The sequence below is a fragment of the Capsella rubella genome, unplaced genomic scaffold (genome assembly GCF_000375325.1).
Source record: "Capsella rubella cultivar Monte Gargano unplaced genomic scaffold, Caprub1_0 scaffold_6, whole genome shotgun sequence".
Lineage (NCBI taxonomy): Eukaryota > Viridiplantae > Streptophyta > Magnoliopsida > Brassicales > Brassicaceae > Capsella > Capsella rubella.
In genome coordinates, this window is record NW_006238918.1 from 15,323,472 (window position 1) to 15,347,702 (window position 24,231).

Below are 24,231 nucleotides of genomic sequence, written 5' to 3' on the forward strand. Positions count from 1 at the left end.
AAGCTTCCGGTTTTGGCCAGCTTCTCCGAGTTCTGCCAAAAAAGTATATCAACTTAGATAACTCATATTCTTTAAGTAAGCTTTAGTTCTTTCACCTATCAAAAGTTAAATTGGAATGTCATGTAGACTTGTGTCCCATCAGAAGGATTCACTTAGAGAGAAATCTCACTTGACACTACTCACAGTGTGGCCTTTCACTTGCTAATTGGCTTGTAAATCTTTGATTTAAACTCACATAAACGTGCATCACAATCTTCATGGCTCTAGCAACAACATAACCTAATTTAATGAAAACTTTTAAACCCATAACTTCAAGAAAAATACTAAAAGCTTAAGGAAAGTTCGTTTATTAAGGTTTTAACAAAGTACCATATAGTTGTATTGTTCTAAGTATAAGAAGAAAATATTGGTACAAGGCTTCAAGAAGGACTAAGAGCTACAAGGAAAGATTTTAAGCTTGAATAACGATTTTTGGGATAATCGCAATTGTATCGCCGTCAATAACAAGGTTCCACATGAATGACTCAGTTTCGTTCAATGTTAGCTCTCTGAATATAAAGTAATACCCTTCGTGAGGAAGAGATAACTCACCCTTGGCTTGCATATTAACCAGCTCTTTCCTCAGTTCTTCAACATTATCATCTGCGTTAACCATCACTGGGATCTTCCTGTTCTCTCCAAATGGCTCCACAAACACTGTCAGCTTTATGGACGGGATGGTCTTGATCTTCTTTTTCACAGGCGAATCTAAAATTCTAAGGAACTCTTTGACTGAGTCTGACGGTGAAGATGTCTCGGTTTGAACCACCTGATTCATGTTTCCTCTGCTCCCGACAGTCTCAGGACGCAAATCTTGAACGCCAAGTACATCATCCAGTGAATATGACGGTCGTGATGATCCACTGTCGATTCTCCTCGCCATGATATTTTGAGTTGTCACATGTTGGTTCTGATTACAGACCTGTTCCACCGTCAAATCTCGATCCACACCGTAAAAGGTCCCTCCAAATGAGTTTGATGAAACACCTGATTGCTCTGTTTGATGAAGCATTTGATTGTTTTTGCCGTGCGGCGAATCTTGAATCCCAAAGAACTCTTCAAATGGAGACTCCTCGGGTTTGTTGCTCATCACGGGAAAATCTTGATGGTTAACGAACCCATGATTCGGATTTAATGGAGACTGCTCGGTTTGAGGCACTTGGTCGTCGTTGTTGTCTTCCGGAAAGATGTATAGAAAGAGGCGAGAGTTGTTAACGATATGGAATAATCGTATCTTAAAGTTGTCTGGAAGAACTTCGCCTTGGAAGAAAAGTGTTTGTCTGCAAACAGGGATACCTTGAGACTCCTCGATCTTCTGTTTTATCATTAGCAGTGTATTCAAGAAATCAACATCAATGGAGAACGATGAGCCACTTTCAGTATCGATGAACAACTTCATAATCGTATCAATGGTGTTTCAAGATCAGTGGAGACTGCTGAAGAAGAGATGATACAGAGATATCAGAAAGTGATGATTTTACACGAAACTGTGTTTATTAGTAAGTTAAATATCAGTTAAAAGCCTCTCGTTGAAGAATCTTAACCGTCGATTGCTCTCCTTACTGTATGATCCAACGATTGGATTGAGCATTCTTTAAAATGCAGCGTTTGGATTAAAGAAAACATTTCTCCTTTTGAAGACCTTGATCATTTAAATAAATATATATATACAGTAAAATCATAGGTAGGTTTTTGTGACTGTACGTAGGTAAATTGGTAAATGGTTAACCAAATGTGTAACTTCAGTAAGTTTTGATTTCATTTGAGGTTAAACTACACACGACTAAGGTAATTGTCAGTAATTTAGGAAATAATTATGATTATCATCAATTACATTGTAATTATGGTTTTACTTTTTGAGGAAACTTTACTGTCTTTTGCTCTGTTTTGTCAACACAAGTTCAACATTTGATCCTTAAATTGTCAACTAGACCATCCGAATGCACAGAGCTTAAAGTGAAGCGTGATCGCTGATGTAACTCAACAAGCACTAGTTTCTCTTCATTCAGCTCAATATACTTGTAGAAAACTTAAGTCTTTTGCCCTGTTCTGTCAAGAAAGATTCAACAGTTGATCTTTATACTTGTTTCTGTAATGTCAACTAGACCATTCAAATGCACAGAGCTTAAAGTAACTCAAAACTCAACAATGACTATCTAGTTTCTCAGCTCATCATATTAGTAATTACATGTCTTAGAATATTTTTAGAAAACTTGAAAGCTATAAGAAAAAGAGGAGACTGCAGCAGAGACAGAGAGTTTTAAGCTTGATGATCAACGAAGAGGTCTGGATAAATCGCAATTGTATCGCCGTCAGCAATACCGTTCCCCAAGAATGACGTATTCTCCCTCAATGGTTTCTCATTGTGAACAAAGAAATATCCTTCGGAAGGAAGATTGAACTGACCCTTGGCTTTCATATCATCCAGCTCTTTCCTCAGTTCTTCAACGTTATCATCTGCGTTAACCACCACTGGCAACCAGTTGTCTTCAAATTGCTGCGATACTATCACTACTAGCTTCTCTGGGCTGGTCTTCATCTTCTTCTCCTCAGGCGAATCTGGAATGTTAATGACCTCGTTCACTGAGTTTGACGATGAAGCTTTCTCGGGTTGATCCCTGTTTCTTTTGCTTCCAACCGGCATATACGGCAAATCTTCAGGGACAAATATATCATCAAGTGTATACGACTGCTCTGATGCTCCATTGTCGATTCCCCTCGCCATGATCCTTGGGAATGGTTCAGGCAGATCATGTTGGTCATTCTTACTGAACAAATCCGTCATCAAAGCTCGATCCCCACCGCTACTGGTTTCTCCAAATGATTCTAATGACGCACTTGTTTGCTCTGTATGATAAAGCGCTTGATTGATTTCTTGAAACCCAAGGAACGCTTCCATTGAGTTTAACGTCATCGGATGTCCATAGGGTGTTGACACTTGATATTTGTTGCTCATCACTGGCAAATCTTGATTGTTAAAGAACCCATGATTTGGATCTGATGGTGCTTGCTCGGTTTGAGGCACTTGATCGCTGTTGTTGTTGTCCTGATTAGGGTTTTCGTCCGGAGAGGTGGAGAGAAAGAAACTTTTTGGCATTATGTGGAACCGCAGAATAAAATCTTCTGGAAGAACTTGTCCATTGAGGAAAAGGGTCTGCTTGCAAACAGGGATACCTTGGAACTCCTCGATCTTCTCTTTAATCCTTTTCAGTGAATCATAGATCTCAACATCAATGGGGAACGATGCGCCACTTGCAGTATCGATAAGCAACTTCATTATCGTATCAATGGTGTTTCAAGATCAATGTTCTCTGGTGAAGAAGAGAGATGATACAGAGAGAGATGATTTGTGACGAAAGTGATTATTCGTAAGTTGGTTTAAATATCACTTAAAAAGCCTCTAGTCGACAAATCTTCACCGTCTATTTCTCTCCTTACTGTTATGATCCAACGGTTAGATTAGTCATTCTTGAAATGGTAAAAAACGCAGCGTTTTAAATAAAAATTATTAGATCCGGCCCATTAGTCATTCTTGAAATGGTTAAAAAGCTGCTCCATTTGAAGATCTTGATCATTTTTTAGAACATAAAAAAAACAAAACTAAAGTTTTTTCCCTATACTAGCTTAGATCTTCTCAAGTATATGTATTGTGTTAAGCAAGAAACTTCAATAAAGACATTGAAGAGAAGTTAAGTTGGAAGCATGATCAGTTAAAAGAAGGTATGATGCTTTTGTGTCCCCTAGATTGGATTTAGGTTACTTGGACATTGGTCTTTGAAGAACAAGATTGCTTATGTTAGTTTTGAACAATGTAAATGTCCCATGTGTTTTTATTTCTTTTCTCAAGTCTATGGGAAATTAGGAATACAATTAGCCAAATCAAAAAAAAAAAAAAACCTTTTCTTAATCCAACAAAGGAAAAGGTATTAAGAGCCACCGGAAACACTTCCGTTGAAAACCTCAATTGTATCACCGTGGTCAACACGGTGCCACCGGAAAGACTGGTCATCATCCATTACATTTTGCTTGTATATAAAGAAATAGCCTTCTTGAGGAAGATTTAACTGAAACTTCTGTTGAATCTTAGCTAGCTCTTTCCTCAGCTCTCCAACGTTATCACCTGCGTTCACCTCCACTGGAATCTTCCTAGTCCCGCTTTTAGGCAACACCATTACTCTCAGCTTCTTCAGGGCATTGTTGTTGTTGTTGTTGTTGCTCCCGGACGACATTAGTATTGTCGGATCTTGATGACCGTTAATGATCTGTTCTGTTGAGTTTGATGGTGGAGTTTGCTCTGTTTTGAACACTTGATTGTTGCGGTTCTGATTGCTCATTTGGTCGTTGTTACCGGGAGAAGAGAGGAAGAGTTGGAGACGTGAGTTGTTGAGGATCTGGCATTGTTCGATGTCGTGATCATCTTGAAGAACATTCCCTTGGAAGAAAAGGGTTTGTTTAGAGACAGAGATACGTTGATACTTCTCGATCTTTTCTTTGATCTCTAACACTGTATCGAAGTAACCCACTTCAATGGAGAATGGTGAGCCTCTTTGAGTCTCTACGAACACATCCATATGTGAATCTATGGAGACTGATGGAGAGTGAATAGAGATGTCAACTTGGGACTTATTGCAACGAAAGTTTCCACATAATGCGTTAACTAATCATCCTATTTCCATGGATTCTTCTTGATTGTTATTATTTTGCTCTCTCTTTCCTCTTTTTTCTTCTCGATTTACTAATTTTGATATAATCTTTCTTTGTCAACAATAGTTAAATATTTTCCAAATAACCATATGTATAAACTTTCATTAGTCTTTGCTAAATCTCTTTGTTTAAAAAATGACAATATATGGAATGTAACACATTTCGAGAATATACTGATAATAAAATCGTACACAAAATAGAAAAACACATTCCTCTGGGGATGTAACAAACTTTAATTCTCCTATCTATAAACCCTGAATTAACCTAAACTGAATTTGGAAAAAGAAGTAAGAAACAGGAACAAAAGAGACACTTAAGAGAGAGAGAAAAAAACAGAGGAAGGCTTAGACACGGACAAGATGATCAAAGCTTGTATTGCTGAAGAAGTCCACCGGCTTGGCTTAGGCTTAGGATCAACCTACACTGATCACAGGCTCAGAGGTGGATCCTCCAGCTGGAGAAGAAGAAGCAGCAGGAGGAAGAGGAAGTAATCGCTTCTTCTGTGCACGAGGAGGCAAATGTTTCACATGTTTTCTTGAGCTATTAGTAGATGCCCATGGTAAGAAAACGCCTGTACCACCAGTTCCCATCACATTGGGACTTGGTAATACCATTGCTTGAACTGGTGCTGGTACCATCATGACCATGGGAGGACGTAGGACTCCAATTTTTGGCATCATGTCTACTGAATGATCATAGCCATTGAGGAATGGAGTTGGTGTCAGTTGGTATGGTTGCCACATTGTCATTACACCGTCGTTGTGAGGACTTGTGGGTCGTGAATGGTTATGATATGTATCAGGTCGAATACGAAAGAACGTGATGCTTACTCTTTTGGTTTGTGATGGGCACATTACATGTCTTGCCATGTCTGCACTGTTCCCTCTCATCACCAACAGAGACCTATATAAAGATCAATCAGATCATCCCAGAAAAGTTAACGAAGAAGCATCAACGTATTTTATCAGAGTTAAAAGTAAAAGGTTATGATGTTTTTTTACCCTTGTTTGAGAGACAAAGTTAAAGGCCCTCTGAAGTTGCCGTCGTTGTCACTTGAGAGAATACGTCCAAAGGCCATTGTTGATTCAGAGAGGACAAGAGTTGAGATTGGTTGTTCTAAGTGAGGTGGCTTGAGGAAAGGCTGTGAGTATTCACCCTGCAAAAAGAGAGGTAATCTCAAAGGTTAAAGAAAAGCGTAAACGTAAAGCAATGGTGCTCTATGAAGATGTGCATGTATACATACCTCTTCGAAGAAGTTAATGACACAACCGTTTGGTCTCTTGTATTCTGGGATGAGTCTCCATGTGACAAAATGATCAATGACACTCTCAAGAAGTGGTGGAATAGGCTCAATGTTAACTACAAACCAATAAAGTCTCCCGGTCAAAGCCATCCACATGCATCAAACCATTTTAGACTGAAGCCTGGCGGATCTAAGCGAATTCCTTACCAGAGTTGTTGCTGTCGTTGGAGTTTTCATCCGCCTTAACATGGCCAAAGATGGGGACACCAAGCTGAATCAGCTCTCTCTTGTTCCCTTTAATCTGTTTATTGAACAGTATAAAGGTCTCACCTGCATTCACCTTGTGTAAGCACCGGAAACACACTTATAAAGCTTATGACGTGTGTGTTTTTTTGGGAGTAAGAAAAAAGTCACCTGCAAGCTTCCCGTTTATGCCAGCTTCTCGGAGTTCTGCCACAAAGTCTATCAATTTAGAGATCTCATCTTCTTTAAGTAATTCTTCATACAACTTTAGTCCTTTCACAACATTCACCTAACATCAAATTTAACTTATCAGTAAAATAGTACATGCATATGCGTCTCTGAAATCGAACGTATCACAAAACACTACTCACAGTGTGGCCTTTCACTTGCTCTTTGGCTTGGAAACCTTTGATAGGCTTAATCTCAGATGAACGTGCATCACAATCTTCATGGCTCTGACATATAATCTGATGTGCAGTGTCCACAGCAGCAGTTTGGTGAACATCCTGATGAGAACCTATAAAAGAAAAAAGAACCTATAAAATTTAAAGTTATAAATTGGTTATAGATCATTCATTACACATTAGTTGTAAAGTGCTTTTTTAAATCATATAATTAATGTTCGAATTGATTCGATTCTTTGGGTTTAGTGAGAAACAACACATGGACTAAAGTAAATGGGAATTAAATGTGAACTTTGATTCTCATATGGACCATTCTAAAGAAGCTATAGAGTATCCTTGTAAAATGTATCAGAGAAGAAAGTCAGAGAGACTATCAATGTTAAGTGTAGAAGACAAGACTAGAAAGTCTAATGTCATCGTCCACGTGTCTATACCTAAATCTTGGACTTTTAAAGACGAGTGAATTAACTACTCCATATTACTTACACACACATCAAGACTGGTAAAACAAAAAGATCTTTTTGTAAAAACTTCTGACTTATTTTATGACCGTGAACAAAAAGCTATAAAGTTAGAGAAAAAAAAGAAATGTGCTCGTGAGTCGTGAGGGATTCGAACATTCGGGACGAGAAAGAAAAATAAAAATATAAAAAGGGGCGGCGAGAATCGTGGGGACCATGATTGATGACGACTCGGTTTTAGTTTTAAATCCAACGGCTGATGTGAGCTCACCCACCAGTCCACCACCACCATTCGAGAAATAAAAAAGAAGAAAATGGCAAATACAAAATCATCACACGCGAATCAATGTATGTATACCTTTGATGCGTTTTAACAGTTACATCAACTAAAGCACAAGACAACAAAACTTGTTGCTACTACTACTACTAGTAAAGTAGTAGTATGTAGTAACAACACCCACCCAACTACGTGCATTGAGAAATGGAATCGTTAGCTAATCTTATAAATCGAAGCAAAAACGACGTCGTTATGAAACCTTGTTTTGAGTCAGAGTGATCACTTTTTACAGATTGTGCTTTTTTCAACACAACTACTAGAACTGGTTTTTGTACTTTTGTACGATTTTTATGGAAGTTTGTGTTAATTTCTTTTTTGTTTTTGTTTTTGTTTTTTAGGGAGTAATAATAATAAGGTCTCGATTGTAAGATCTTATTTTTAATGATATATCCCTTGCAAAACTCATGCAAGTAATAATAGTTACGATATAATAATTGTTCCCCAAGTAATTTAGACTACAATTATCAAAAGCAAAACAATAGCAAAATTAGTTTACGTAAAGTTAGTGAAGAGAATAATAAAAAATTAAATACTTTATTACTAGTTGATAAAAATATGTAATACTTTTTTAATTATAAAAACCACGAAATAGCCAGCAATAAAAAAAAACATTACTACTAGTATAATATATTCTTATTCGAACACGTTAAAAGTCACCAAAATAAATTAAACTATAATTAATATTTAGCTTTCAGTAAAATATACGTCTTAAAACTATACAATATATTAACTTTTTGTATATACAAAAGATTAATAATAATAGTAGTTTTTCAAACATGGTATGGAGAAAGAAAACAAGATTCTTTCTTTTGAAAGAATCTGGTTATTTTTGGTAAAATTGTTTCCAAATATCGAATCTGTGGCATAATGATGCAATAAAATCTCAAGATTTTGATATATTTAAAAATTAAAAATTAAGAATGAAAAGTCAAAATTACTTAAGAATGCATCTCGGATCCAGTAGAGGGAAACACGTACTTAAATCTTGAAACTTGAATTAGTCTGGGAAATATATTAATCAGGAGATATATTTTTTAAATTATAAAAAACTAAATATTTTCAACTCATGATTTTAATGGCGTTTTTTTTAAGTCGTCACCAACCACAGAGAGCCAGTTTACACAGTGAACAGAGAGAATCAAATGACCAAACTTCAACGAATATGCTTTTTTAAAAAACAAAAACAATAATGCAAATAAACATAGCAAGATTCAGAATTAAGCTGATGAAATAGATCAATCATTGTTCTTTTGTAAATAAATTATGAAGATTCATTCTGGATCCAAAAAAAGAAATATAATTTTGGTGTTTTTGGAAAAATACGTAAAGAAGTATTACTTACCTGAATCAGTGATATCACTAGTCGGAGAATCATCTTCAACGTCTTCAAGGTCTCCGTTAATCTCATTTTCCGTTACTTTCTCGCCGTTAAAACAATCTTTCTTCTTCTCCTCCTCGGCCGCCGCCGTCTCTTTCAGATCTTCCTCCGCCTCCTCTGTTTTCTTCTTCTGTTTCAGATCCTCCGCTTTCTTAGCCGCCACTTTCTGAAGCTCGATCGCGACCTCTGCGATGGAGTGATACTTCTGCATCTGGAGAACAGGGATCCAGTTCAGACGCCGGCGATGGATCGCGGCGAAAACAGCTTCGTACTCCGATCCGGAGACAGCCTCTTCGGTTGCTCTGAGATGCGAGCACATGGCGTCGATGATAGCGTTCGCCGCCGCGAATTCGCCTCTGAACCATGAGATCAACGCATCTTTCCCTAGTCCGTCGGAAACAACAGCCCCCGGCGGAACCTGAACGGGAACGGTGACCGCCTTCGCCGTAGTGGCGAAAGCAGGAGCTGATCGATCTGTCTGGCGTGCTGGCACTGCCGCAATCGTCATCGGCGTAAAACTCCGGCGAAGAATCAGTTACTCTCCGGGATCGATATATATATATATTTTTAACGATTTAACGACGGCGGCTTAAAACAGAAGACAAAAGGCAAAAATGGGTCGGGTTGGGGTTCGGGTCGGGTCGCAGCACATGCAGTGTAATGAGAGAAGGTTTTTGAGGTTTGGTTTTGGTTTTGGTTACTTCCTCCGAATTATATATATTGGGGGCAGCCGGGGAAAAAAAGGATCCGTACAGGTGGGAGAGACTTATGGAGATGACGTGGCACTTTCTTAACGCTGACGTGGCTAAACTTCTGGCCCTCTTTTGCCCGTTTTTTATTCCAAAGAGTTTTTTTAAAACAAAACACACGAAAAGGGTTTATATAAATTGCATGTATTATGAATATATCTATATATATATTACTTCATTCATTCCCAATTATAAAAAATTCATCTATTTTTATGTATTATTAAAGGTTATTTATTAGTATGTTATGATTTGTATTCTACAATTCTTTTTTCTATTGATTATTTTCGAAAACATTTATATTTTTTTAATATTGTGTATTTATTTTTAAAAATAGAACAGAGGGAGTACATGAATATCTAATATAATCTAATGTTTCTTGTCATTTTGTAATGTTACTAGACGTAGTTACAAAATTTTCTCAAATTATTACATTGTTCATTCTAGTATTGTATTTCTGATTTCATTATAGAAGACTTTATGCTGTTCAAAATATGATGTTGTTATTTTATTTTATTTTTTTGACAAAAATTTGTATTAACATATGCTTTTATTATTGAATGCACACATGGCAAACAAGTTTAATAATAAAATGAGTGTTTTATACTTATGTTATAAATGAAACTACATAAATTTGTAAAACAAATTAATTTTCTTAGATTTTCAATGCAAGATTTTCAATGCAACACGTTGAATAAAAATTTTAAAAAGAAATAAAAAAAAAAAAAAAAAAAAAAAAAGAGAATCTCTAAAACTCTTATAGAAAGAAAGAACAGAATCCGATAGGATATGTTTTGTTACATTTGTTGGAAGAATTAGAGGTGAAATTAAGCGTTGGTTAAAAAGCTTTGTATATTGTACTCACACACATTTCTTTTTAAAGTATAGTTCAGTTTTTAAAAGCTCTTTAAAAAGTTGTGACATGGTCTACTCTTTTTTTTGGGTTGATGTTACGCACAATAGTTCCTTCGGACAACTAAAGGACGGCGCTGAACAAAAGACAGAGTTATCTTGCCGTATTGCATAAAATGACCTCCAACTATATATATATATATATATATGTATCTATTCTGATTTTGAAAGGTTCAAGCTATTGTTGTTTCCTATATGTTGTAATTATAGGATTCCAAGTAAGATTAGTTCAATCTAATCCTTCCTTAGTCGTCATGTTACGGTGGAATGGTTTTGAACCATGGTTCCAAACATTTCAAACACTAAACGCGCCCCCATAAATTAGTTGCATTCTTAAAACTTGTCAACTAATTTTAAAATTATAAAGGCTATGATGTTAACCATTAATCTAATATTTTAATGCGTCATTTATGAATAATATACACTTTTCCAATATTGTTATTAAATAGAAAATTTAAATGTGTCTATACTATTAGATCATATAAATTTTTCTACTATTCCTCGTTCTTTGCTTTCCATATTAAGAAAATTAACTTATATGCACCATATTGTATTTTCCATTTTGGTCGCATTCGATATGTACATATATTTTGTTCTTGCTATGATTCTCGTCATTATTGGTACATAGCAGCTAATATTCCTAATTCCGTTTACTATTTAGTAGATGTTTAGACATATAGAAGTGTAAATCGATTATATTTTATTGTTGGTTTGAACTTTACACCAACCAAACTCATGAGTCATGATGTCGATGTCCATATCCATGAGGCCCGTGGAAGATGATCTAAGAGATGACGTATAAAATAATAATAATCAAATTGGTTATGTGTCTCGAAGCCTATTAAATTAGTCTAAAGACCTTCTACTATTGCGTCGTTGTCCTCATTTGACTTCTCTTTTTTTGTTTACAAGTCAAATCGACTAATCGTTAAAGAGATCCTTTCTATGTGATTAATTAAAAACATTAATCATGACGACAGTTACAAGATATATACTATAAATTAAAAGAGAGAAGATACTCATCCGTGATTAGTAGGTTTTATCTGTGGTTGTTGTTTTGCATGCATGATTTTTTGCTTTCTTTTGACAAAACTTGGATACCTAGTGGTTAATATTCTAAAAGCATATTTAAAAATTTATGCATATGTGATCTCGTATTAATTAGTGTTGAAAAAAGAAAGTTGAATAAGATGGTGCATGTTGACTAGTTAATGATCAAAAATCCATAAAGAGCAAATTAAAAGGTAATGTGTAGCCTTGTCAAAAGAAAAGGTTAGAAGAGAACCAAAATTGAATGATGATGGGTTAGACCGACGAAATGTAAAAAAAATATGGAACCGAAATTAGAAAAGTCTTAGCAAAATGGTGGGGGGAGGTGAAATTAGGGCCTACAAGGTCCAGATTTGTGGGTCGCAGGGAACACCTCCACCCTCTTAACATCAGTAGATTCCCTTTTCCACTACCTATGGCACATACACAAAAGAGGCATGGGGTTAACTCATGCACGAACCCTTAGTAGTGTCTGTGTGTGACTGTGAGTGACCCATAATTAAAAGTGTCGTCGTCGCTCATTGTTGTTTTTCGTGATCATCATAAGAAATGTTCTTCTAATCATGATCTATGAAGAACTGATAGCTACCTCACGTTTTTGTTACTCGGATCTTCTTATATATGTAGATACAGGATAAACTTTTATGAACGTAAATCACCACACAAGTTCACTAACTAACATTTTTATACATATGATTATATAGATATCTATGCATCTTTATATCCACATGCAATATTACCAGTTTAAATGATTGTATTCATTATAATGGGTTATCGACTGATGAAGCTTTAGAAGCATTTGTAATGCACACCAAATGAAAAAGGAAATGGGAAATTGGGTTCTTTTTGCAGTCTTTTTTTTTTTTTTTTTCTGTATAAGTGAGCTACTAGTTACATTCGAGTTAGTGTAAGTTGTGGGCAAAAGATTCATTTGTTGGGACAACCACAAACAAACACACACATGAATTAATAATAATTTGTCTTACAATCACATCTAGAATTTTTATAAAACTTTTGGTTCTCTAGCTCTTTTGATTAAAATAAGATATATAACTATCTAATCACATAAACCCTTATCAACCTACAAAATCATCAGATGTATTGGAACCACAAAACCCTTATTAATTAGATATATATGATTCAATATTAATATAATCTTTAATATATAAGTTAACAATGTACATTGTATAAATTCACTTTTTAGGAAATAAAGTTCTCTTTTTCTAAGAGAATATTGTTACATGTGTTGGACTGTATTGAAGTTTTCATATTCGTCCAACTTTGATCCTGGGAGATTAGCTTGTCTAAATGAAGTAAGTCTTTTAAGTAGCCTTTTTCTCCCATTAATATATTATTGCTATATAAAAAGTATTTAAAACATGTCGAATAATATTATATAAATACCGCATTATTCGGGAATACCCTCCTTGCATGTGAGAAAATGGTCCAACCAAGTAAAAGCTAGCTTCTATAGTATTTGTTTATTATGCAACTTTTACATACATACACAATAATTCATTTTATGTATTAATCATTAAGTATTGATTGGCGTAAAGCTTCTAATTATGTACATATTATTCATGGAATATGAACCACCGGCTCTACAAGGAAGAAAGATGAAAGAATAGTTTCTCTCTTTTTTATAAATGGCTAAGAATACTTTATCTCGATAATGAGGAATATCAAAACAATGACTTTAATTTCCGTTTATGTAATAATATATTTAGTTTGTATTCCCAGCATATGCATATATATTTATTGTAATATTGCAACAATGGAAATATCTTTGGGTGGTAAGTAACATGAATTTGTGTTTTATAAATTATATGAAATTTTTATATCTTAATTAGGTAGTAATTTATTTTGAATGTCTTGCATATTATTATACAATATAGGGTTAACTTTATACATTATGCATGGTAAATCATTTATCAACTTTTTTTTTTTGTGTGTTTACGATATTATGATTCTATAATAAATTATATGTTTTGATGTATCCATTTTTAACCATAAAACTGATATTTGGATATCATCCTCCAAAACCAAAACTCGGCTTTTATAGTCTCAAAACTTTAAATTAGTTATAAACTTTAAATTAATTAAAACAATGAGACATTAGCGACATAATTAGGATATGTGATAAACCAAATAAAGTTAAAAAAAAGTTATATTCTTTTTTTGTATTTTCACCTTTGCCGTCAAAAGGTACGATAAATGGAAAATATGCTCTCGTCTTCTGAGCCTCAAAACAAATTAAAGCCTTATATAAGAAGATTCTAACATATCTTAGTAAAAGAGAGATAGTTGGTAACACATTCCCATGTGGTCCGGAAAACAAAAGTTCCCTTTATTTTCAATTGGAATATTTATCAGCAACTCGATCAGTACGTAGTATTCTATGTTGCAAACGTACGTACGTTATAAAACATACAAATACCGTATATAGTAATAATGTTTTGAAAAAGGTGAAAGTCCATTTTAATAGAAAGATGAAAGTGTCGTTAGTTTTAGTCCATTGATAGTTTCTAATTGTCTCGAACTTATATACTGTGATGGGTTAACACTCATATATATTCTGGACTCTATAGTCTATACTGTGAAAATACTGTCGTTAGTTTAGACTTTAGACCATTGATAGTTGTATTGGTCTCGAACTTATATACCGTTAACACTCGTTTTATGGACTATGTATGTTCATAAACAGATTTAGAGAAAAAACTCTCATACACATGATCACATTAATTCACGATACATCAATCGTCTATTTTCAACTTACTATTTATAGTCTCTTGATTAATTTAGTGGTCATAATTTGTTTTCATGTTTTCCAAGGTTACGTGATCATGTATATATTATTTAACATCAAACAAAAAAGTCCAAATCATATAATGTTTATCCCAATTGCCTAATGGTTTATGTTGGTCACATCAAATACTAATTAGTGCTCTAGATATTTTGGTTGAGTCACGGAATCGTGAACTAGCTAAAATCGTTGAAGTTGTGTTCAATATTAACATTTGCTAAAATACATTTCAGATGTTTAGGATATATATTACAGGCATTTTTCCGTATAATATTTTTTTAAGAAATTGACAAAAAGTTATTAAGACCCGTTTATGATGTATATATATGAAACTGATTTATGAGTGACTAATGCACCGAAATTTCATATGATCATAAAGTATTCACGGGTTATGTTCATATATAAATTCACTAATTCAATAATACATTTTGTGAGTTTGTAAGTACTGAACTCACACCAATGATCAAAACCTCGGGTTTCAGAAGTTAAGTTGCAGAGTAAAACTTTATTCTCGAGACGTAAAAGCTTTCATGCTTTGTTGATGATATAGTAGTGGTGGAGGATCGTGATCTTTTCGAAACTTTCATGTAAAAAGGCTTCATCATCGTTAATGGCATCTTGTGTGTTACTCTTCTTGGCTGAATAGTATATAAATAAATAAATAAAATATAGTATATTGTCAAAGAAATAACAATAATAATAGGGATTGATATAGACTATATGTCTATATTATGTATATTAAGAAATAAAGTAAGACGGTCCACGGCAACGCATGTGATGATACGAACCACTATCATGCAACGACGTGGATCAGTGGGAACCGTTGCTTTCGAAAGCATAAGAGAGAGAGAGAGACATCAATTAATTACAAAGAAACTGTGTAACACACATTGACATAAACTGGTGACATTTGAGATGGTTTTTGACAAAGATATACAACTTCTCTCCCGACATAAGTGTCTATTAACAAAACGCAAAGTTAATCATACATATTTGGAACTCTTTCATCTATATATTGTTGCATGTAGACAACTTGTACACTCCATGTTACTTAATTAAACAAACTAGAATTAGTCTCTTAGAGGGTTCTAGCTAGGCTTTTGGATATTGTTCAGAATCATGATAAGTTTTTGATGCATGAGTGGTTTCTTTCAAGTATAGTTTTATCTTTGGTATTAGAGCCTATATCACCAACAATTACAGCATTATTTTAAAATTAACGAGATAATTTATCTTCTAAGAGGGTCTAGATGAAACATACTTATATATGAAAAGAACCATGATATATAATATAACTGTTCGTAAATAGTGTCCTCATTGCGTCATTATTCGAATTCAAATATGCATAATTCATGTTCTTTTACGATTATATATATATTATGTTGGTTTGTTTTTTTTTTTTTTTTTTTTTTTTTTTTGTCATCATATTATGTTGGTTTGTTAAAATAATAATATTGTCTAGACTAAATTGATTTGTAAACAAAAAGAAATATTTGAATACATCAACTGTTTTGACATTTCTTATTAATAATTGATTACATATGATTAATAGTCGTCACAACCTTATAGCAACAAATTTGTTATAGAACTCGATTGCCGCTAGTTTATCGTTCTTCCATAGTTTTCGTCGTAACTTGGTAGCTACTTAACAACAAATTAGCTACAAAGTTGTTTACTAAAAAAATACGTATACACATTTGTGGATAACTAGAATATATAATATACGATCCATTGCATTGGTAACCTTTCAAAAGAAACCAAAAGTAAAACGATGGACTTCGAGCCCTAAATCTGAAACCACGTAAATATTCGAATACGCAACACACTTATATAAGCTATGAAATAATTTTGATCTTTACTAAAATAAGGCCCGATAAGAGTAAAAATAGTATAATGGGCTTAGTCCGGGTCGGGTCGGGTTTGAAAAGCAGGGTCGAGATTTTAACAGAAACCCTTACTCAGGCGACTAAAACCCCAAATCTCATTTCTGTGTGTTTGCCATCTCTCTCTCTCTCTCTCTCCTGTGCAAGTCAAAATGGCGTCCGTTGTTCTTCGAAACCCTAGCTCGAAGCGCCTTGTTCCTTTCTCTTCCCAGATCTACTCTCGTTGCGCTGCTTCTGTTTCTTCCTCTTACTCGATCTCTCATTCAATCGGTGGAGATGATCTCTCTTCCTCTACCTTCGGTACCTCCTTCTGGAGATCCATGGCCACTTTTACTCGAAAGTGAGTTTTTTCCTTCCTATCTGTAGATAGGAAAGCTAGAAAATTGTTTGGTGAATGTGACTGATTCCTGATTGATATCGATTCTCTGCTTTTATTAATCTTATGTTGTTGATCTTGTGGCAGTAAACCTCATGTAAATGTTGGAACAATTGGGCATGTTGATCATGGGAAGACCACTCTCACTGCTGCAATCACAAAGGTGCTTCCTTTTTTATTTGTATACTCTTGCAACATGAAACTTCCAAAATTTATTCTTAAAGTACCTGTTTTTAAAGTTGCTATTGTAATCCTACTTATGTTCAGGTTCTTGCCGAAGAGGGCAAAGCTAAAGCTATTGCCTTTGATGAAATTGATAAAGCTCCTGAAGAGAAAAAGAGAGGAATTACTATTGCTACGGTCTGTGTTATCTTCTTCTCTCATTTTCTTCACATCATAAGTAGGTTTTCCCAGTCAATATTTTCTCGTCTTATTTTACTTAATGTTGATTTGTTTTGTTCTAGGCTCATGTGGAGTATGAGACTGCAAAGCGTCACTATGCTCATGTGGATTGCCCTGGGCACGCTGATTATGTTAAAGTAAGATGCCAACATTCTTTTTATTTGATATTGTATATGTGTTACTAATAGTCAGATTCTAAGGTATAGTAGTATGCTGTCTCCTTGGTATATTGTATCTTAACGCTGCAGACATTACATATCACACATATCTATAACTCTTGACTCCAATCTAGTTATAGTTTTGAACTAATATTACTAGAAGGATTATGATTTAGAAATGCTTCATACTCTAGTATATATGAACTGTTAAGTAGAGTAACATGCATCACTATACTGTATACGGATTGCCTTAAATACTTTGATAAACCGTTTAGCCTCACTCCTTCAGTTGCTAACTTTCAGAATATGATTACTGGAGCTGCGCAAATGGATGGTGGAATTCTTGTGGTTTCAGGTCCAGATGGACCGATGCCACAGACAAAGGAACATATTCTACTTGCACGCCAGGTTTGCATTATGGCAATATGAACACTTGAAGCTACTTAATTAAGTTGGGTTATTTGCTACAATTTAAACTATGTGATGTACTACAGGTTGGTGTTCCATCACTTGTGTGCTTCTTGAACAAAGTTGATGTGGTGGATGACCCTGAGCTATTAGAGCTTGTCGAGATGGAACTACGTGGTTTGTAGTTTTTTTAATGTCACAAAATATCTTTCTTTCAGCAAGTGAAGTAAGTACTTGCTTTCTGACATCAACTCTTGTCTCCATACAGAACTTCTCAGCTTCTACAAGTTTCCTGGGGATGATATTCCCATCATCCGGGGGTCTGCTCTGTCTGCATTGCAGGGCACCAATGATGAAATTGGAAGGAAAGCTATATTAAAGCTTATGGATGCTGTTGATGAATACATACCTGACCCTGTTCGCGTGCTTGACAAAGCTTTCTTGATGCCAATTGAAGATGTTTTCTCAATTCAAGTATACTAATCTTCGCCGTTTTTGTTATATTTTTTCAGTCAATTTTGTACTTTAATCAACTATAATACTTTTCCTATTTCTTATAGGGACGTGGAACTGTGGCAACTGGTCGTATTGAACAGGGAGTCATTAAAGTGGGGGAAGAAGTTGAGATATTGGGTTTAAAAGATGTAAGTGTGCATAAATATTGTGTTTATATTGCCAAAGTGGTGATTACTGGGGCTATTATTATTAAGCATTTTCTATAGCTTAATCTGCAGATTTGATTTTCAGGGACCTCCAATGAAATCGACTGTAACTGGGGTTGAGATGTTTAAGAAGATTTTGGATAATGGACAGGTAATGCCAATACCAAGAGATTAGAAAGAAAAGTTCTGGGCATGTAAGATACTGAATAAACCCTGGCTTCTATTTTTTCTAGGCTGGTGATAATGTAGGACTTCTATTGCGTGGGCTAAAGAGAGAAGACATTCAGCGTGGAATGGTAAGCTTAGGCATCCTTATGACTACTGAAGTTTTTTCTCGAAAACCAACTTTACTGAAGTTTTCTCCTCTACTGTTACGTATTAGGTGATTGCTAAGCCTGGTTCATGCAAGACGTATAAGAAGTTTGAAGCAGAGATCTACGTGCTCACAAAGGATGAAGGAGGACGTCACACTGCATTTTTCTCTAACTACAGGCCTCAGTTTTACTTGAGGACTGCAGATATCACGGGCAAAGTAGAATTACCCGAAAACGTGAAGATGGTTATGCCTGGTGACAATGTCACAGCTGTTTTCGAGCTAATCATGCCTGTCCCACTCGAAACAGGTAAAACGATCCTACAGACGCTCTCTTTTTGGTACTATAACAAGTTCCTTCCGATGTTTCTTCACATTAGTTTTTTATTATCTTGTGAAACAGGTCAAAGATTTGCCTTGAGGGAAGGAGGTAGAACAGTTGGAGCTGGTGTTGTATCAAAAGTGATGAGCTAAATTACTCGAAAGCACATTCTTCTCCTTTGTTCAAGCTTACTTCTCTAGGAATCCATCAATTATGAGATGTTTTTTTTTCTACTGCTTTGAGATTTCGAGTAGAAGACAACAGTGTTTTTGGGTCAAAACTGAGGACTCGCAAAATTAATAAATATATTGAACCTTTAATTTTTCAAGCCTGTGCTGCAACAGGAACACTAGTGTCGAGAGAATCTCTGAAGCTCAGAGGCTGTGGAGAGATGTAAAGTTAAATTATATGGGGTCCTTGATTTCCTTTCTTGCCATAGTCCGTAATATTTAAGAAATCGCAAAGGATTACAAAGACGCTTACTTATTGTGTCTCTCACTATGGTAATTATGCGTAAACCATGCTATTTCAGAATTAATCCACATATTATTTCATTGTTTATCCAATGTAAATTTTGAAATATGTTGTTATTGTTTTGTTACCATTTATCACACATAATATATTTATTTATTTTTTATACAAAAACTGTTTAATTCTATTTTTTTTTTGTTTATTATTTTTGATTTTTTCATGGTTACGGGTTGAAAACTAAATAAATAAATATAACATTTTAACAAATATTTATGAATCATATAACCAATAACACATGATGTTCATAAAAGATTAAACTATAGTTGAAATATCAAATATTTTTGTTTGGAAATCTAAATTTATTAATATCCATGATTTAGTTAACATTTCATAACTCTAAATTACAAACAATAATAACTACACCCAACTTAGGGCCCCTAATTACTAAAACCCAAATCCTACTAATCATTGATTTAATGTTCACCAATAAGTCAAAACTTTTGTTATGAGGGAAATTATCATCTCGTTAAGATATAGATAATCAACTCCAAAATCCTCATTAAGAGCTGAAACACCTAACTATACTTAACCCACATTTAGTCGATTCTCTTAATGAGGATTAAAACATATTAATTATCCTCGATTTAACTACCTCTCAACCTTCATCTATTACGTACGTCTTATTATGCAGAAGACCTCACTGCAAGTCTGCACTTATGTGCATGGGACGATCATATGGTCAGCTAAGGTATGAGTAAATCTTTACTTTTTTCTTTTTCTTTTCATTTTAATCCTATGCTAATATCATCTGAGGTAGGTAAGTGATTCATTTTATTTTTTAATTTCTCTTAGATCATATTTGAGAAAACTATATTTGTTTGAACTACAACTTATCAATCAAACAGTTTTTGCTCAGTGTTCCATCTTGATCAACACGGTGATACAATTTTTATGATAAATTATAATTATTTATTATATCTTTCATCGATAATTCTGTTCATCATTTATTATTTTATATACTATGGATAAAATAAAATCATCATTTTAGTGATGAATGATCAATGATGATTTTGGAATTAGAGGCATAAATGAGAGGAGACTTTTCCAAAATACTCACGTGTCTAGTAAATGCTTGTGACTTTTCTTTTTTTTTGGTTAACAATGATGCATCCATGGTAACAAGTGTAATTGGGCGTTTATGGATTTGTAAAATTTTTAGTAAATAAATATTTCTAAGAACACCGCTATTAGCGATAATCAAAATTATGAACTGTTATAATTCATTATTAGCGATTAACGCCTAAACCTATCTCATGTATCCTAGTCTCATTTCTCTATAACGATTATTAAAGAACAATGGTAACTCGGTGTTTTTTTTTTATTAAAATTGTTTACTAGAAAGGAGCTTACAGAATTAAACTAGAATGATTTGACTTGTTGTTTTTTTATTTTTGCCCTTAAAACGTTTGTCGTGTCAAAAACACATCAAATTTAGGACTAGTATATATTGAATACGAACTAAACAAAGCCATCTATTATGGCTCATTCGGCTCTATTTCCTTTAAATAGCTGATTGCAAATTCTATGACCTGCGCGCATGCATATACACATAAACAGAACAAGTTTAGACTATGCAAAGAAAAGAGAAAAAAAGTATATTACATTGCAACATTATTGAGACTAACCTCAGTTAACTGGGAGTTAATCCTCCTCCTAAAGTATTTAGAGTTGGGGAACACCGAGACCAACTCCTCCGCAATATGAGGTCCCCTCTGAGGGAATTTTACAGAAGCGTAGATAGGACCAGTCGTGATCAAGGTCTTGGGTTTAATTTCGCCTCTCAGGATCCGATCAATTCCTTCCGTTTCAAATTCTGCCCAAAGCTGCCACAGAAAAAAACGCGAGAGAGAAGACGTAACGATGGGATAATAATTCCGAGAAACAAACAGAGAGGATCAAAATTCACCTCTGGATCATCAAGACTCGTAATCTCCCCGCGATCCTTCATCTCTGGCTCCTCCTCCTTCTCTACAGAAGGCTTTTCGGGGGCAACAGAAGCACTCGCCCTTTTCCTTTTTTTCATCTCCACCTTCTTCTTCTTCTTCCGGTGCCTAAGTTTCTCATCCCTCGACTTAGATTTACATCTTTTCTCTTTCGCTGTTTTCATCTTCTCTCATGCAAGTTAGGGTTCCATCGCCTCGATCGTAAACCCCTACTTTCTTTGATGTTTTCCCTCACAATATTATGGGCCTGGTTTGGGCCTATGAAGAAGATTATTTTAGGCCCGGGGTTTAATCATGTTTAGGTTCCCCAATTCATTGTTTACAACAAAACCAAAACAAAAATTATACTCACAACACCTTCAACCTTAAGAAAATGACTACTTGGAGCCTGTGCAAAAGTTTTTCTGATTAGTTATCAAACACATTCTTGCAAAACATTTATTCTCTTCAAAATTCATTGACATCTCCATCTTAGGTTCTACAACACAACATCATCTTTCACATTTACAGCTCACAAGTTCTAGTCAATTTACAAACGACCCTTTTTAAGCTTCCCATGGAGTGGTAAATCGAGATTTTAACCTCTCACAGCGACTTGTTTTCAACATGCAAACCTAAGCGCAAACACCGCAAATACCGTGGCAGCTCTGAAGTAAACCTCCTTGATGCTTCTCTCCACACTAGTTATGATTTCGTCATCCTTCAAACTTGAACAGGGCTTGTTTGCTTTCCTATTGGCATGAACAATCACCTCCCTCAGTCTATTCACAGCCCATGACAGTATTACCAAACTCAAACCAAGGCCGGTGTCGAAAAACTTGTTTGCGCAAAAGGGTACGCGCCTTGAAGCAAGGCTACAGGCAACAGAGAAGAGCACCGCGATTCCAGTCCCAGCAACACTGATAGAAAACTGAGTCAGAAGTTCTGAGAGCTCTCCGCATGATTTCTGTAAAGAGACTACTGTTGCGTGTTTGTGTTGACGATCATTGCCTATCATTAAAGACAGAAGGCTCTCGTAAGCGTGGAGATGGTTTCTTTTGTATAGGTCCCTCTGGTTAGCTTTTCGCTTCGCGTTCTGTTTCCTTGGTGACTTGATCCTGGTTTTCTCAGGACTTGTTTGAACCAAAAAAAGGGAATACGAATATGAGAACACTAACAACACAAAAGTAAGTAGTTATGGAAGCAAGTAAAGATGAGAGAAGATTACCTCTTCAAAGGTGATAGAACTGTAACTGCTTTTAGCTTAGCCGGTATTAATATTTCACTTTCAAACCTGTTTAAAAGATATAGGGAAAACATTTAGCACCAAGAAATGAAACGCACTCAAACAAACGTAAAGTCTGTGCGATAGATTTTACCTCTGAAAGTGTGGGATAAGCGGTGAGAGTTGTCTCCACTTTGTTGACTTCCTCGACAAATTGAACTCGGAAGCAATAGAAAGTAGATCATTCAACTCAGGATTGCTATTCGAAGAGAATAGAACGTGACCATCCGACCGCAGCAAGAAATCTGGATTATCAACCATATCCCTAACAAGATCCAAAACCGGTTTCCCAAACTCTTGATTCAAGTAAAGAACAGAGGAAGTGTCATACGGTCGTAGCTGAGAACTGGATTTCATAGCATCTAACTCCATCAACTCGTTTAGCAAAGACATGTCGAATCCTTTTCCCTTGAACTCCTCTGAGCGAGACAGAAGAAATTCCATCACCCTTTCTTGTCTTGCAAACTTCTCAGCGATTCCAAAGCTTAAAACCAGAGATTGCGGTGCTGTCTCTACATCAACCATAAAGCAAGTTCATGTAAATTGGTGAAACTGATGACATGAAATTCCATTAACCAATTTGAAACAAATCAGAAGCAATAGAGCTTACCATGAACATCCATGAGCAAAGGTTTCATCATGGCTGAGTCAATCTCCACGAATTGGCTGAATGAAGAAGCCGGTTTCCATGGTTCCAAGGGTTCAGGATTCAGACTGAAGGAGCTTGCAGGTATGATCTCTTGTTTTGCTCCAGGATTCACAAGAAAAGACCGGCTATTCTGCTTGTTCATTTACCAATAACATAATCAAAACAAGGGTCATCGAAATCCAATAAGATGCAGACACAAAAGCAAATCAAAGATGCTAACTTTACATGAAACCAAATAAATTGAAGCATTCAAATCATCAAATCCAACAAGATGTAGATGAAAAGCACAGTTTTTACACGACCCCAGATAAATTGAATAAAATTCAAGTCATCAAATTCAACAAGGTATAGAAGAAAGATATCAATTTCACACAAACCTAAATAACTTAAGCAATCAAATCCAATATGAAATTCAAATCTGAAGACTCAATTAGTTACCTTGATGATCTCGGTGTTACAGAGCTCTTGGGGAAGACCAAGGCCAGGGATTGAGTAGCCATGAGAAGTCATGAAGCAAAGCTTGATCATTTTTGTTGTTGTTGTTGCAGATGAAGTGAAGAGAAAGAAACAAAGTTCAATCCTTTCGAAGAAAACTTGGTTCTTCTCTTCTCTTCTACGTCAGAAATCCATGGGTAGATGAAGATACAAAGCTTATCGCTAAGACTTCACCTAAGCCGCAGAAACGAGATTTAAGAATCTTCTGGATTTTGGCAGGGACCGAAGAAGAAGACAGCTGAATGCTTAAGATTTTTTTGAGGCTTAGATTTATTCAAAAACTAAACCCGACTCTATGTCGACCCAAAGAAACAAATAACAAAAATATGACCCAAAAAAAAAAAAACAAATAACCAAACTTTGACGCCGTATATGTCGACTAAATAATATCAAAATAATTATACCCAAGTATTTCGTATTTATCTGCACTAAAAAATATTTATCAGATATTTATATTTTCAAAACTGAAAATATCATTGAAAAATTATAATGTTTAAAAAAAAAT

General features: G+C 35.0%; 7 protein-coding genes across 7 annotated transcripts; 1 reads left to right on the forward strand and 6 right to left on the reverse strand.

The window, feature by feature from the left end:
- Positions 1 to 451: 451 nt before the first annotated feature.
- Positions 452 to 1,438, reverse strand: LOC17883452 (ubiquitin domain-containing protein 7SL RNA2). Its single transcript, XM_023780371.1, has one exon. It carries the CDS (start codon positions 1,436 to 1,438, stop codon positions 452 to 454), a length of 987 nt encoding a protein of 328 aa, XP_023636139.1.
- An 861-nt stretch (positions 1,439 to 2,299) lies between these two features.
- LOC17882301 (ubiquitin domain-containing protein 7SL RNA2) lies at positions 2,300 to 3,316 on the reverse strand. Its single transcript, XM_006286745.1, has one exon. The coding sequence runs from the start codon at positions 3,314 to 3,316 to the stop codon at positions 2,300 to 2,302; it is 1,017 nt and encodes a 338-aa protein (XP_006286807.1).
- Positions 3,317 to 3,965: 649 nt separating this feature from the next.
- On the reverse strand, positions 3,966 to 4,610 carry LOC17881402 (biquitin domain-containing protein 7SL RNA1). The gene has a single exon (XM_006290120.1). It carries the CDS (start codon positions 4,608 to 4,610, stop codon positions 3,966 to 3,968), a length of 645 nt encoding a protein of 214 aa, XP_006290182.1.
- Positions 4,611 to 4,870: 260 nt separating this feature from the next.
- Positions 4,871 to 9,498, reverse strand: LOC17882661. Its single transcript, XM_006287327.2, has 7 exons — positions 8,774 to 9,498; positions 6,601 to 6,746; positions 6,401 to 6,518; positions 6,194 to 6,316; positions 5,987 to 6,102; positions 5,745 to 5,899; positions 4,871 to 5,646 (listed from the first exon to the last, which is right to left on the reverse strand). Exons 1-7 carry the CDS (start codon positions 9,315 to 9,317, stop codon positions 5,157 to 5,159), a joined length of 1,692 nt encoding a protein of 563 aa, XP_006287389.1. The 5' UTR covers positions 9,318 to 9,498; the 3' UTR covers positions 4,871 to 5,156.
- Positions 9,499 to 16,299: 6,801 nt separating this feature from the next.
- On the forward strand, positions 16,300 to 19,172 carry LOC17884082 (elongation factor Tu, mitochondrial). Its single transcript, XM_006287585.2, has 12 exons — positions 16,300 to 16,543; positions 16,667 to 16,742; positions 16,847 to 16,939; positions 17,044 to 17,118; positions 17,443 to 17,547; positions 17,634 to 17,724; positions 17,816 to 18,021; positions 18,108 to 18,191; positions 18,295 to 18,360; positions 18,443 to 18,505; positions 18,592 to 18,832; positions 18,926 to 19,172. The coding sequence occupies exons 1-12, from the start codon at positions 16,356 to 16,358 to the stop codon at positions 18,994 to 18,996; spliced, it is 1,359 nt and encodes a 452-aa protein (XP_006287647.2). The 5' UTR covers positions 16,300 to 16,355; the 3' UTR covers positions 18,997 to 19,172.
- Positions 19,173 to 20,694: 1,522 nt separating this feature from the next.
- LOC111830048 lies at positions 20,695 to 21,667 on the reverse strand. Its single transcript, XM_023780608.1, has 3 exons — positions 21,282 to 21,667; positions 21,001 to 21,198; positions 20,695 to 20,904 (listed from the first exon to the last, which is right to left on the reverse strand). Exons 1-3 carry the CDS (start codon positions 21,480 to 21,482, stop codon positions 20,851 to 20,853), a joined length of 453 nt encoding a protein of 150 aa, XP_023636376.1. The 5' UTR covers positions 21,483 to 21,667; the 3' UTR covers positions 20,695 to 20,850.
- Positions 21,668 to 21,742: 75 nt separating this feature from the next.
- Positions 21,743 to 23,971, reverse strand: LOC17882651. The gene is made up of 5 exons (XM_006287777.2): positions 23,670 to 23,971; positions 23,193 to 23,361; positions 22,677 to 23,094; positions 22,526 to 22,591; positions 21,743 to 22,430 (listed from the first exon to the last, which is right to left on the reverse strand). Exons 1-5 carry the CDS (start codon positions 23,757 to 23,759, stop codon positions 21,920 to 21,922), a joined length of 1,254 nt encoding a protein of 417 aa, XP_006287839.1. The 5' UTR covers positions 23,760 to 23,971; the 3' UTR covers positions 21,743 to 21,919.
- Positions 23,972 to 24,231: the final 260 nt, after the last annotated feature.

Coding starts and splice junctions, on each gene's coding strand:
- LOC17882651 (XM_006287777.2), bottom strand. CDS start 23,759: ATGATCAAGCTTTGCTTCATGACTTCTCATGGCTACTCAATCCCTGGC. Junction 23,362..23,669: donor GTAACACCGAGATCATCAAG/GTAACTAATTGA, acceptor ATGAACAAGCAG/AATAGCCGGTCTTTTCTTGT. Junction 22,431..22,525: donor GTTCTATCACCTTTGAAGAG/GTAATCTTCTCT, acceptor GGTTCAAACAAG/TCCTGAGAAAACCAGGATCA.
- LOC17882301 (XM_006286745.1), bottom strand. CDS start 3,316: ATGAAGTTGCTTATCGATACTGCAAGTGGCGCATCGTTCCCCATTGAT.
- LOC17882661 (XM_006287327.2), bottom strand. CDS start 9,317: ATGACGATTGCGGCAGTGCCAGCACGCCAGACAGATCGATCAGCTCCT. Junction 6,519..6,600: donor AGCAAGTGAAAGGCCACACT/GTGAGTAGTGTT, acceptor ATTTGATGTTAG/GTGAATGTTGTGAAAGGACT. Junction 5,647..5,744: donor ACTTTGTCTCTCAAACAAGG/GTAAAAAAACAT, acceptor ATCTTTATATAG/GTCTCTGTTGGTGATGAGAG.
- LOC111830048 (XM_023780608.1), bottom strand. CDS start 21,482: ATGAAAACAGCGAAAGAGAAAAGATGTAAATCTAAGTCGAGGGATGAG. Junction 21,199..21,281: donor CGAGTCTTGATGATCCAGAG/GTGAATTTTGAT, acceptor TTTCTGTGGCAG/CTTTGGGCAGAATTTGAAAC. Junction 20,905..21,000: donor TTAACTCCCAGTTAACTGAG/GTTAGTCTCAAT, acceptor GCATGCGCGCAG/GTCATAGAATTTGCAATCAG.
- LOC17884082 (XM_006287585.2), top strand. CDS start 16,356: ATGGCGTCCGTTGTTCTTCGAAACCCTAGCTCGAAGCGCCTTGTTCCT. Junction 16,940..17,043: donor GAGGAATTACTATTGCTACG/GTCTGTGTTATC, acceptor GTTTTGTTCTAG/GCTCATGTGGAGTATGAGAC. Junction 18,022..18,107: donor AAGATGTTTTCTCAATTCAA/GTATACTAATCT, acceptor TATTTCTTATAG/GGACGTGGAACTGTGGCAAC.
- LOC17881402 (XM_006290120.1), bottom strand. CDS start 4,610: ATGGATGTGTTCGTAGAGACTCAAAGAGGCTCACCATTCTCCATTGAA.
- LOC17883452 (XM_023780371.1), bottom strand. CDS start 1,438: ATGAAGTTGTTCATCGATACTGAAAGTGGCTCATCGTTCTCCATTGAT.